We start from the raw sequence: 13,568 nt of genomic DNA on the forward strand, positions 1-13,568 counted from the left end.
GGCCATGATTGAATGACGGAGCAGACTTGACAGGCCAAATGGCCTTAATTCTGCTCCGATGTCTTATGGAATGGTGAAAGGCCTCCATAGAGTGGGTGTGGAGAGGATGTTTCTTATGGTGTGACAGTCTAAGACCAGAGGACACAGCCTCAGAATAGAGAGGCGTCCTTTTAGAATAGAGGTGAAGAGCAATTTCTTTAGACAGAAAGTGGTGAATCTTTGGAAAGTTCTTCACCACAGGCAGCTGTGGAGGCCATGTCTTTATGTACATTTAAGGCAGAAGTTGATAGATTCTTGACTGGTCAGGGCATGATGGGATATGGGGAGAAGGCAGGAAATTGAGGCTGAATGGAAATTTGGATCAGCCATGATGAAATGGCAGATTAGACTCGATGGGTTAAATGGCCTAACTCTGTTCCTATATCTTATGATATTATGTTACTTATTTACCACAAATGGGGATACTCGTATTTTCTAAAGTACTTGGTTTCTGCTCAGTAATTCTTGTACGCAACATTCTCGATTTGTTTATTTTTTGCATATATAACACATTAAAATTGTCCACTGACAGCATCAACGATTTATCTTCCATTATCAATGCTTTTGCCGTGACTATTTTACTCTTGGCCAGCCTCTCAGCCATTACTCTTCATGAACTTGTCTATCAAGGATAATGCTCTGAGCTCAATCAAGTCCCAGGGCCCTCCAGATGCTTCCTGTGCAGCTTTGGCTCCCAGTCCAGGAATACCTCACTTTAAACATTTCCATCAGGGTGCCACTTTTCCCCCACAAAGCTTTGTTCCATCTGATCTTCACCAGCTTCTGAACCTTCAACCCTGAGCTCCTCTGCATCAAGCACCAAACTCCAAAATGGCCGCCTTAACACACTCACACTCTCTATCGTGACCCTTCTTTAAGGCATTTGCTACACCAGTTTGCATGACACAGTGGCAGATGGCAGATCTGTTGCCTCAGACATCGAGACCGGCCGCTGATGCTGTCTGCATAGAGTTTGCACATTCCACCTGTGACCATGTGCGACTCCTCCAGGTGTTCCCGTTTCCTGCACATTCCACAGGCAACTGCAGGGGAGATGGTGTTGGCTACTATAAATTGCCCCTAGTACATAGGTGAGTGGTAGAATCTGGGAGCAAATGGTGAGAGCTTAGGGAGAATAAAATGGAATTAGTGTAGGATTAATGTCAGTCAATAGTTGATGTTAGTGGGCCCAGACTCAGAACGTTGAGGGCCCATTTCTCTGCTCTGTAATTTTTATCTACCTTTTTGAGTGACTCACACTAATGATACGGCGTAGTGTGAAATTTTGACTGACTATATCTCCTTAGAACTATTTTCCAACATTGTCTTGACATAGCTATACAAATCCAAACACGGTCATTAATACATTTCTCATACCCTTATGAGTCTTGCAGCTTCTAGTAAGATGCGACTTCTCTCTAACCCTGAGAGTCGACTCCAAGTTGTGTATGCTTCCCTGGCGCTCTGCACAGCCAGATCAATCTCCTGTTCCCCTGAACAAACGAAGTCACATATCACACGACCTACAGTAAAAAAACAAGAAAACAACACAAATCATGGAGGGAAAGCCTCTAGTGTGAAATATTCAAATTCTTAGAATTTGCTCAATTACTAAATCAATTGGCTTACTTAGAACACACACAGTTTAGGAATATTCCACTTTCGATTGATAGCCTGAATTGTGAAAGCTGAATCTTTTGCAAAAGCAACTGCTGCAAAATGTTCATAATCTTAAATAAAAGAGGAAAAGCAAGCAGGTTGGGGAGCAGCTATAGAGAGAAAGCTAAAGTCAATATTTCAGGCCAAGAACTTTGCTTCAGAATACTTCCAATGAGCAGCCATTTGCTTAAAATATCAACGATTTGTCTTAGCATTTCACTTTCATCCAAGCCAAAACATCCTCCTCAGAAGTTTGTGAGTATAGGATCATAGTATTTGACTGAAGCCTCCCTGGTTCAAATTACACAAAACTCACATATTTCTGACTGGAAAGGTTATCATATGACAGTAAAAGAGCAAGTTGGAATATCTCCCCTACACATTGGAAGACCTGTACAGGTAATTTATCTGTAAATGTAATTTCAGAAAGACAATTGCTACCAAACACTATATTCAATGATTCTAGATTCAAAAATTCAAAGTACATTTATTATCAAAGAATGTTTAAATTATACAACCTTGAGACTTGTTTGCCTACAGGCAGCCACAAAACAAGAAACCTAAAAGAATCCAATTAAAAAAAATAATAAAGGACCAACACCTGATGTGCAAAAGGAAGAAAATAAAACACAAATCATGCAAACAACTGAAGCCAGCAACAACATTCAGAACAACATTGATCAGTTCTCAGATCCGAACACTGGAGCAGGCCCAAAGCCTCACTTAACTACTGTGTGCGTTTTTGAGCCCTTTATCTTCGAAAGGTTATGCTGAAACTGGAGAGGGTTCAAAGGAGGTTCACAAAAATGATTCCAAGATGAAATGGCTTGTCACATGAAGAGCATTTAATGGCTCTGGGCCTGTAATCACTAGAAATTAGAAGACTGAGAAGTGACCTCAATGAAACCTTTCGAGTGGTGAAAGGTCTTGATAGAATGGATGTGGTTTCCTATGGTGGGAGTGTCTAAGACCAGAGGACATAGCCTCAAAATAGAGGGGTATCCCTTTGCAATGGAGATGAGAAAGAACCTCTTCAGCAAGTTTCTATGTACATTTAAGGCAGAGACTGATAGATTCTAGATCGGTCAGGGCATGAAGGAATACAGAGAGAAGGCAGGAGATTGGGGCTGAAATTGGATCAGCTATGATGAAATGGGGGAAGCAGACTCGATGGGCCAAATGGCCTAATCCTGTTCCTATATCTTATGGTCTTATCAGTTCAACACATTAACAAGCACAGAGCACAGCAGCCGGGGTGGTCTGCTTAGTCTCTGCACCATGGAGAGAGGAGTGCCCATCACAGAGAGTGAGCAAAATCAGCTCTCGCCTTGGATCCCTACACCCTGTCTTTTCAGTCTACGTTTAAACTGACCAAGCAACTGATTGTACCTGGGAGCAACTGCAGCGAAAGGCTCCAGCACCCTGGAAAGAATGATCAACATTGCAGAGAGCAAGCGAAACTGGCTTTCACCTCCAATCTGGGCCGTCACTTGATAAGTATATTCAAATGCTGCTTTGAAAATTTTAATCAAATTCATTAGACAGTATGACCCTTTAACAAAGCCACTCTAAATATTTTTGATTTATCGCTGTCTGTCCAAGTCCAGATAAACTCTTCCTCTCCGTTTTTCCGATCATTTACTTACAAGTGAAGCAAGACTCACCAATCTGTAAGGATGTTACAACACCTATCTATCTTCCATGCTGTCACAATGAAGAACTAAATCTTCAACTAGGGAAAGTTTTGATAATGGGGCCAATTCATCTCAGCTTGATGAACCCGTAACTGGTATTTGGTTTATCATTGTCAAGGGTACCAAGGTACAGTGAGAAGCTTTCGTTAACATGCCATCCACAGCTGCATTGAGGTAGTACAAAAAGAAAAAAAATACACAGAATTCAGAATATTATGTTATAGCTACAGAGAAAGTACAGTGCAAGGACCACAAGGGAGATTAGGAAATCGGGAGTTCATCTATAGCATAAAAGAGGTCGGTTCAATGGTCTTATAAAAGTGCGATACAAGATGTCCTTGAGCCTGATGGTACATGTTCTCAACATTTTGTATCTTCTGCCCAATGGGAGAAGGAAGAGGGGAAAATTACTGGGGTGGGGGTGGGAGGAATCTGGTTATTTTGGCTGCTTTCGTGAGGCAGCAGGAAGTGTAGATGGAGTCAGTGGACGGAGGCTGGTTTCCATGATGGACTGACTGGGCTCTCTGCAATTACCTGCAGTCTTGGACAGAGGCAGGAGCTCCCATACCAAGCTCTGATGCATCTGGATAGAATGCTCTCTATGGAGCACCTATAGAAGCTGGTTAGTCATCGGGGATGTGCCAGATTTGATGAGAAATAAATTGGCAAAATGACAACTTGCATTTCTATTCCACGTTTAACAATATGAGTAATTCATAAAGGTTCTTGCAGGCAGTGACTCCACCTGCTATCTTATGCAACAGAATACTGTATATAAGCTACCAGCATGACCAGAAGCATCTGCATAGTCACCAGAGTCTGGGTGCCAGTTGACAGGGGGCGCTGAGCAGCTGTTACAAACATTAGCTGGCTTAAAACACATACAAAACCAAACACAATGCAGAAGCTTAGAGCTACAAAAGGAACAATGTACACCTAATGAAAATCCATACAAAAAAAAGTTTGAAATCAGAAATAAAAAGTGAAGATACTAGAAACACTCAGCAGACAGTGGTTAACTGAATCAGCAAATTTGCGGGTGACACCAAGATTGGGGGTGTAGTGGACAGCGAGGAAGATTATCAGAGCTTGCAGCAGGATCTGGACCAAATGGTAAAATGGGCTGAAAAAACAGCAAATGGAATTTAATGGAGACAAGTGGAAGATGTTGCACTTTGGTAGGACTTACCAGGGTAGGTCTTACACAGTGAACGGTAGGGCTCCGAGGAGTGTCGTAGAACAAAGGGATCTGAGAAAGCAGGTCCATAATTTGTTGAAAGTGCCGTAACAGGCAGATAGGGTCATAAAGAAAGCTTTTGGCACATTGTCCTTCATATATCAATGTATTGAGTACGGGAAATGGGATGTTATACAACTTCAACACAAGACGTTGGGGAGGCCTAATTTGGTGAATAGTGTGCAGTTTTGGTCACATACCTACAGGAAAGATATAAATAACTTTGAAAGAGTGCAGAGAAAATTTACATTCTTGCTGGGTCTGGAGGTCCTGAGTTATAAGGAAAGCTTAAATAGACTAAAACTTAAATCCTTAGAATGTAGAAGATTAAGAGGAGATTTGATAGAGGTATACAAAATTATGAGTGGCATAGATAGCATAAATGCAAGCAGTCTTTTTCCACTGAGGTTGGATGGGACTACAATCAGAAGTCATGGGTTATGGGTGAAAGGTGAAAAGTTTAAGGGGAACATGAGGAGAACCTTCGTCACTCAAAGGGTCGTGAGAGTGTGGAACAACCTGCCAGCACAAATGGTGCATGCGAGCTCAATTTCAACGTTTAAGCGAAGTTTGGATAGGTACATGGATAGTAGAGATATGGAGGGCTATGGTCCCGCTGCAGGTTAATGGGAGCTGGCAGTTTAAATGGTTTTGGCAGGAACTAGATGGGCAGAAGGGCCTGTTTCTGTGCTGCCTTTCTCTACGACTAGACATCAGGCATGGAGGCTGCAGAACAACAATGTAGGGAACAGATTAAGTCAAGAATCACAACAAATAGCACACGTGACTTGTGGCAAGGGCTGCATACCATCACAGACTTCAAAGCCAAACGTAGTGGTGCCGCCAACATCGCGCTCTCTCCCAGATGAGCTCAATTGCCTTTATGCTCAGTTCGATGTCACTAACTCTGAGCCTCCGAGGAAAACCACCACTACAGCTTGCAACCCGGTCATCTCTGAGGCAGAGTTACACAGATGTTTCCAACGAGTGGACAGTCACAAGGCTGCGGGACCAGATGGCATCCCAGGGTGAGTACTTAGGATGTGAGCAGCACAAGTGGCAGGTGTGTTTACTGACATCTTTAATCTCTCCCTCTCTCAGTGTAGAGTGAGCTCCTGCTTCAAATTATCCACCATTGTCCCTGTACCAAAAAAGACCAAGGTAACATGCCTGAATGACTGGTGTCCTGTCATGCTCACCTCAATAATAAGCAAATGCTTTGAGAGGCTGGTCAAGGATTACATCTGCAGTTTGCTACCACCCACACTGGACCCCCTACAATTCACCTACCGACACAAATGATCAACAGACAATAGCCACTGCTCTACATACCGTCCTTACACAACTGAAGAAGAAGGATGCTTAAGTGAAAATCTTGGACTACAGTTCAGCATTCAACAGCATAGTTCCATCCAGGCTCGACCGTGGCTTTGACCCTGCTTTGTGCAGCTGGATCCTGGACTTGCTGTCAGATAGTCAGCAGATTGTAAGAGTGGGTTCCCTCACCTCCAACCCTCTGACTCTCAACACAGGAGCCCCTCAGGGCTGTGTACTAAGTTCCCTCCTTTAATCCCTGTATACCCATGACTGCATCGTCACTCCAGCTCCATCTACTAATTAAATTTGCCGACAACACTACATTGATTGGCTTTATCTCAAACAATAACAAAGTGGCCTACAAGGAAGAAGTCATCTCTCTGACACAGTGGTGTCAAGAAAACAACCTCTCCCTCAATGTCACAAAAACAAAGGAGCTGGTTGTGGATTACAGGAGGAATGGAGATCGACTAACCCTTATTGACATCAATGGATCTGGGGTTGAGAGGGTAAACAGCTTTAAGTTCCTTGGCATCCAATTACCGAGGATCTCACATGGTCTGTACACACCAGCTGTGTGGTGAAAAAGGCACAACAGTGCCTCTTTCACCTCAGATGGTTTAGGAAGTTTGGTATGGGCCCCCAGATCCCAAAAACTTTCTACAGGGGCACAATTGAGAGCATCCTGACTGGCTGCATCACTGCCTGGTATGGGAACTGTACCTCCCTTAATCGCAGGACTCTGCAGGGAGTGGTGCGGACAGCCCAGCACATCTGTAGTTGTGAACTTCCCATGATTCAGGACATTTCCAAGGACAGGTGTGTAAAAAGAGCCTGTAGGATCATTGGGGACCCAAGCCATCCCAACCACAAACTGTTCCAGCTGCTATCATCGGGAAGCTGTACCACAGCATAAAAGCCAGGACCAACATGCTCCGGGACAGCTTCTTCCACCAGGCCATCAAGACTGATGAACTCACGCTGATTTGAGTGTACTCCATACTACATTGACTGTTCTATTTATTATAAATTATTATAAATCACTATGATTGCACATTGCACATTTAGATGGAGACGTAACATAAAGATTTTTACTCTTCAGGTATGTGGAGGATGTAAGAAATAAAGTCAATGAAGTCAATTCAATTCAAAAACCAAGAGTCACGATTTCAGGTGTTAGACCCTTCAAACAAGTCCTTTCAATGAGTCATGGTTTGAAACATTAAATCCATTTCTCTTTCCACAGACACTTTACTGCCTTACTGAGTGCTTCCAGCATTTTCTATTTTTATATCTGAAATTAAACTTAATGATGAGAACACCATGTCCTTTTGTGTTAGGTACCTGAAGGGTTACCCACTTGTTCTCTTTTCATGCCTTTAAATTTTGTCAAATATTCATATTTTCCCTTTTGTAAACAATTATGGATCCTGCCTTCACACCATTTCTTTAAACCCCTCAAAAATATCTAACACTCCCCCAGTTCCTTTCTAAATTTGTATTTTCTGCTTACTCTTCACTAAATAAGGTTAAAGCATGCAGGGTCAGGGAATGAGTGAGAAAGATATTAAAATAAGGGGAAAAAGGTCAGTATTCACATTGACATAAGATGATATATAGGATCCGACAATGATCAGTACCAGGAACAACTTTACAACAATTTAAACGTTGGATTTACAGTAATTACATAATTTCGGACTGGGTGGAAACCAAATTGGATTGGAGATTCAACATTGGGGAGAGCATCTTTGTTAAAGGTATTAACCTTTGAATGAGTCGACAAAGTGTCTGTTCTCCCAGGTGGAGGCAAGAATTCCACTATTGCACCATTCTGAAGAACTATTGGGGAAATTTCTCCTGGTACCCCAGCCCCTTAATCAACAACACAAAATCAGATTACTTGATCATTGCTGTTTAGTTGAGATAACTGTAGAATTGCTGGAATGAAGGAAAGAAGGCAAAGGAGACAAATAAGCCTCAACAGTACATTTGAGTGAACACCTGAAGCAAACAGTAAAAGCACTATAGGAATATATTTTTTAATGTCTGCATGTTTCAAAAGAAAACAGAGCACAACCTGCTTCAATCCACTGATTGAAGTAGTCATAAGACTACTGATAAACTAGCCGGCGGGCAGTGCAGTGGCATCTGCACCAGACTTCGAGGTGAGTGATCTCCGGTTCGAATCCAGCTGGCTCCTTTCATGCTTTCCACCTGTGCTGGGCTGAGCGCTGAGCTAGCAACTCAGCCTCGTAAAAAAACAAACAGAAAAATGCTAAAGAAATGGCAAGGTTTCCACGTGGCACAGTGAGGAACAACTCTTATAAACTCCATGCTGGTAGGCAAAGCATCTTACAATGGCTGCACTGGCAACTGCTCCTGCCAGGTGCAAACTGCTTTGCGGTATCTTCACGAAGGTTTGCTCTCGCATTCTGAACACCTGCGACTCTGGGGCAGAGCCTACCTCAGCCTCAGGAGGATGGTGGTCTGAGTCAATCCAGCACAAACTGCTTCCATTCAGTGTTTCAATGAGCGAATTTTCCCAGTTTTACAAGCGAGTTTCTGCACCAACTAATCCCAGCAACCCCACAAGCAAAGGCAGTTCCACTCCTTTAATGCTGCCGGCATCTTTCAGAAGCCGTACCTGCTTCCAAAGCTACAAAGCTGCATCGCAAGTAGGGAAATCCAGTGTAATCTGAATGCAAACACAGAGCACATTGCACAGTACTTCTCCATGCCCCTCTCCCCCCAGCTCCTCTTCTCCTATGGTCCACTCCCCTCTCCAATCAGATTCCTTCTTCTCCAGCCCTTGACCTTTCCCACCCACCCATTACCTTCCAGCTATACCTCCTTCCCTCCCACCTTTTTATTCTGGCATCTTCCCCCTTCTTTCTCAGTCCTGAAGCAAGGTCCCAGCCCAAAACATCAACTGTCTGTTAATTTCCGTAGATGCTGCCCAACCTGTCAAGTTCCTCCAGCGTGTGTTGCTTCAGGTAATTCACCAGCGCAGCGACCACAGCACTAGAAACCCAGACTTCCGGTCTCAGGAGCCTTTTGCGTGGAGTTAACAATGCACTCTCTGAGTGTACGAGTTTCCTTTGAGTGATGCAGTTTATTTCCATGTGCCAAAGATAACATTTAGCAAGTTAATTGGGAAGTGTAAATAGCTGCTAGTGTGTAGCTGAATGGTTGAATCTAAGAGAAATGGATGGGAAAGGGGGAAGTTCGTAAGTAAGATCAGGCTGGGGCACAACAGGAAACAGGCAAGGTCTGCTGGCTTAACATTTACTTTAATGCAAGAAACCTGAACAGGCAAGGCAGATGTGGCATGGGACTGGGATGTTACAGCCATAACAGAAATCTGGTTGAGGGAGAGGCAGGACTGTCAGCTCAGTGCTCTGAATTACAACTGCTGCCAAGCTGGAGATACGAGAGAAGGAGAGCGTTGCATTTTTGATTCGGGACAGCAACACAGAGAGAGCATATTCCTGGGAGGAGTGTCCAGTGACACTACAAGGCTGAAACTCAGAAATAAAGTGGAGGTGTTCACTTTGATGGGATTGTACAATAGGCCTGCAGCAGTCAGTGGAAATTAGAGGAGCAAATATGTAGGGAGATCCAAGATAGCTGTGGATTGTAACAGTAGGTGATGTTAACTTCCCTAATAGTGACTAGGAATGTCATAGTGGAAAGTGATTAGATATGGCAGAATTCATTAGGTACAGGAAAGTTTTCTCAAGTAGTATGTAGATGGCTCTGCTAGAGAGAGGACAGCAGTGCAATGAGGCTGAAGTGTCGGTGAAAGAGAATGTTGCGATCAGTGACTATGATTCAGTTAGTTTTTGAATAGTTATGGAAAAATAGTATAACACTAATCCACAAGTTAAAATCCTATATTGTGGCAAGCTAAACTTTAATGACTGTAGACAGGAACTTGCAAAGGTAGATTGGGAGAGTTTGTTTGTAGATAAATAAACATCTGACAAATAGGAGGTTTTTAAAAGTGAGACAGGAAGAGTTCAAGGCCAGTATATTCCTGTCAGAGTGAAGAGCAAGGCTGGCAAGATTAGGCAACCCTGGTTCACAAGGTATATTGAGGCCTGGTCAGGAAAAAGGTGCACGTCTGGCAGAGGAAGCTGGTGTCAAGTGAATTCCTCAAGCACAAGGGACAGAGGAGTTTTCAAGAAGGAAATCAGAAGGCAAAAGGAGGATATGAGACAGCTGTAAAAGAGAATCCCAGGAGATCCTAGAAATATACAGCGTGCCTATCACTAATCAATCTCTAGTCGACTCTTGCTTGCTCAAGTAACCTCCATTGACTGAAACAAGCTCCTGAGTCCATAAGGTCCACGCTGACCATCCAGCATGTATTTACACTAATCACAAAGTCACAGAGCTTTATAGCACAGAGACAGGCCCTGGTCCGTGCCAACCATGATGCCTACCTTAGCAAGTCCCATTTGCCTGCATTATTACTAACTTGGGCTAGCCTAATCTATGTAAAAATTAAAGTCACCCATGATTACTGTTGTTCTCTTATTGTCTCTAATTTCCTGGGAAACTCCATATTCACATCATCACCCATCCCCTTTGGGAGATAAGAGTACAACGCGTGCAGAATGGGCAAAGAAATGGCAGATGGAACACAGTGCCAGCAAGTGTATGGTCATGCACTTTGGGAGAAGAAATGAAAGGGTTGACTATTTTCTAAATGGAGAGAAAATACAAAAAGCTGAGATGCAAAGAGACTTGGGAGTCCTTGTGCAGGATTCCCTAAAGATTAATTTGTAGGTTGACTCTATGGTGAGGAAGGCAAATGCATAGTTAGCATTCATGTCAAGAGGACTAGAATAAAAAAGCAAGGATGCAAGGTTGAAACTTTATAAAGCACAGGTGAGGCCTCACTGTGAGCAGTTTTGGGCCCCTTATCTTAAAAAGGATGTGCTGAATCTAGAGAGGGTACAAAGGAGGGTACAAGTGGTGGATACAGCCAAGCCCATCACAGGCACATCCCTCCCCACCACTGAACACATCTACAAGGAGTGCCACAACAGGAACCCCATCACCCAGCCCACACTCGCCTCTCACTGTTGCCATTGGGACGGAGGTACAGGAGCCCTAGGACCCACACCACCAGGTCAGGGACAATTAATACCCTTCAATCATCAGGCTCCTGAACCAGCATGGATAGCTTCACTCAACTCAACACTGATCTGATTCCACAACTATGGACTCACTTTCAAAGACCTCACAACTCTTGTTCTCAGTATTATTTATTTACTTACTTTATTACTTTTATTTTACTTAAACTTGTCTTCTTTTGAACATTAGCTCTTAGTATTTTATTTTAGCAGTTTTCTGCAAAAGCAGTGTGACCCACTAGTAAGAGTGTTTCGGCTCTGGCTAAAGATAAAGAGCCATGTTGTCCAATTTAGGAATGTTGTGTCAGCCAATCAGGAGTGGGATGGCATGGAACATACTCGTGAGCTGGGCAGGAAGTTTTTTTCTGAAGGACAGTAGTCTGGTTTGGGTCTTGTTGCGGGAGGCGCAAAGAGAAAAGCACCAGGGAAAATGCCTGGAGTTTCCGATCCGAAGGCAAGGCCCGATCGCAAGGACTGCTTAACGAGGTGGAGGATTGAAAGAAGGGATGTTAGACCTGTGGTTTGTGAGGAGAATTCAGCGCCATAAATAAAGCTACTCCCTGCTGCTACAGAAATGAGGTCCAACGTTTATGTGCACATTTAGACTTGTTTAACTGTAATCGCCCCCTTTATATTTCTTTCTCTTTCTCTGTTAATTGTTTGATAAGGTTGAAAATAGGTAAATGTACTTGCTTTATAATGAGCCAAGTTGGTGTATGAGCTGGTGAGTGGGTTGCATATAGTTTTCCATTGTATTTCTGTGTTTTCCTGTGAGAAGAATGGAGGGCTAGGATCAGGATATGGGAATGTTTGGTACGGGCCAATGGGCCGAAATGCCTGTTTCTGTGCTGTAGTGTTCTTTGACTCTAAATGAATCTCAAGGTAGCATATGGTGACATATACATACTTTGATAATAAATTTATTTTGATCATTAAATATATTCAAGGATTAGACTGTCCTGAACCAATGACAAAGGCACTATTGTCAAGAAATTCATTTCCGTCCACCTTCACCGGTTTTTGCGGATGCACCATAGGAAGTATTCTATACATCACGGCTTGGCATACAAACTGCTCTAGCTGGGTTTGTCAGATTTAAAAAAATGCAGTTTTGGAATCAGCTCAGCGCAGCAGGATACCCAGAGCCTCCCACTCCGTGAACTTCATCTCCACTTCTCGCCCAATAGAGTCACAGAAAAGTACACACAGAAACAGGCTCTTCAGCCCATCTCATTTAAGCTGCCTGCTCCCATCGACCTCCACTGCAACCATAGCCCTTTATGCCCCTAACATCCATGTACCTGTCCAAACTTCTCTTAAACGTTGAAATCCAGCTCACATGCGCTGGCAGCTCATTCCATATACTCACGAGTGAAGATGTTCCTGAGTGAAGATGTTTCCCCTCATGTTCCCCTTAAACTTTTCACCTTTCACCCTTAAAAGAGTCTGAAAAGATGTTGGTGTCTGAAAAGAGGATGCTGTCCAAGTTGCATGCCATTTTGAACAACGACTCCCATCCACTCCATAATGTACTGGTTAGTCACAGGAGTACATTCAGCCAGAGACTCATTCCACCGAGATGCAACACTGAGCGACATAGGAAGTCATTCCTACCTGTGGCCATCAAACTTTACAACTCTTCCCTCGGAGTGTCAGACACCCTGAGCCAATAGGCTGGTCCTGGACTTATTTTTCCACTTGGCATGATTAACTTAATATTATTTAATTATTTATGGTTTTATATTGCTATATTTCTTCACTACTCTTGGTTGGTGCGGCTGTAACGAAACCCAATTTCCCTCGGGATCAATAAAGTATGTTTGTCTGTCTGTCGAATCCATGACCGTTAGCTGTAGTCCCACCCAACCTCAATGTTTTGAAAAAGCCTGCTCGCACTTACCTTTCATGATTTTGGATACCTCAATCAATCTTCCCTCAGTTTTCTACGTCCCAAGGAATAAAGTCCTAACCTATTCAATCTTTCCTCATAATGCATGGTCTACTCCTGTTCCTAATTTCTACGTTTAAAAGTCATAATACCAGTCGTGGTGGCTACAGACAATACCTTCACTCCACATCAAGCCACTGTACCTGTGGCGGGCTCATGCACTTGTTCCCGCTTGCTGTCCCCTCCGCCTGCACACGGCTGCACCCGGCCTCCGTGTCGGTAGTTGAACGGTTCCTTGATCTGAAACGCCCCCGTGGAGGCGGCACGGAGCAGAGAAACTGGAATCAGCCGAGTGCGTAAGATTTCCATCGAGGCCTTGCTGGGCCCAGCAATGCTGGCAGGGCAGTTTGCAAAAAGTAAAGACTTCTGCAGCAGAATCTGCCGTATTTTCTTTGTTTCAAAATGTCTAAGGGGAGCAAGCAGATTCTTCTTTAAAAAATGCAACCGAGTAAATGGACTCTGTAATGAAAGAACTTCGTATCAACCCTTGAACTACAACTGCACAGCCGTTTCTTGCTCTAATTGGAGGAGTC

General features: G+C 43.5%; 1 protein-coding gene across 1 annotated transcript in view; it reads right to left on the minus strand.

Annotated features, from left to right (window-relative positions):
- LOC140737235 (4-trimethylaminobutyraldehyde dehydrogenase-like) overlaps positions 1–13,568 on the minus strand; it is a 39,618-nt gene extending 26,050 nt beyond the window's left edge. The window contains exons 1-2 of the mRNA XM_073063547.1: positions 13,179–13,568; positions 1,417–1,562 (exon numbers count right to left, since the gene is read on the minus strand). Of these exons, the coding sequence (XP_072919648.1) occupies positions 1,417–1,562; positions 13,179–13,344 (312 nt within the window). The 5' untranslated portion in view covers positions 13,345–13,568. The remainder of the gene's footprint in view (positions 1–1,416; positions 1,563–13,178) is intronic.

The sequence above is a fragment of the Hemitrygon akajei genome, chromosome 12, assembly GCF_048418815.1.
Source record: "Hemitrygon akajei chromosome 12, sHemAka1.3, whole genome shotgun sequence".
Classification (NCBI taxonomy): domain Eukaryota; kingdom Metazoa; phylum Chordata; class Chondrichthyes; order Myliobatiformes; family Dasyatidae; genus Hemitrygon; species Hemitrygon akajei.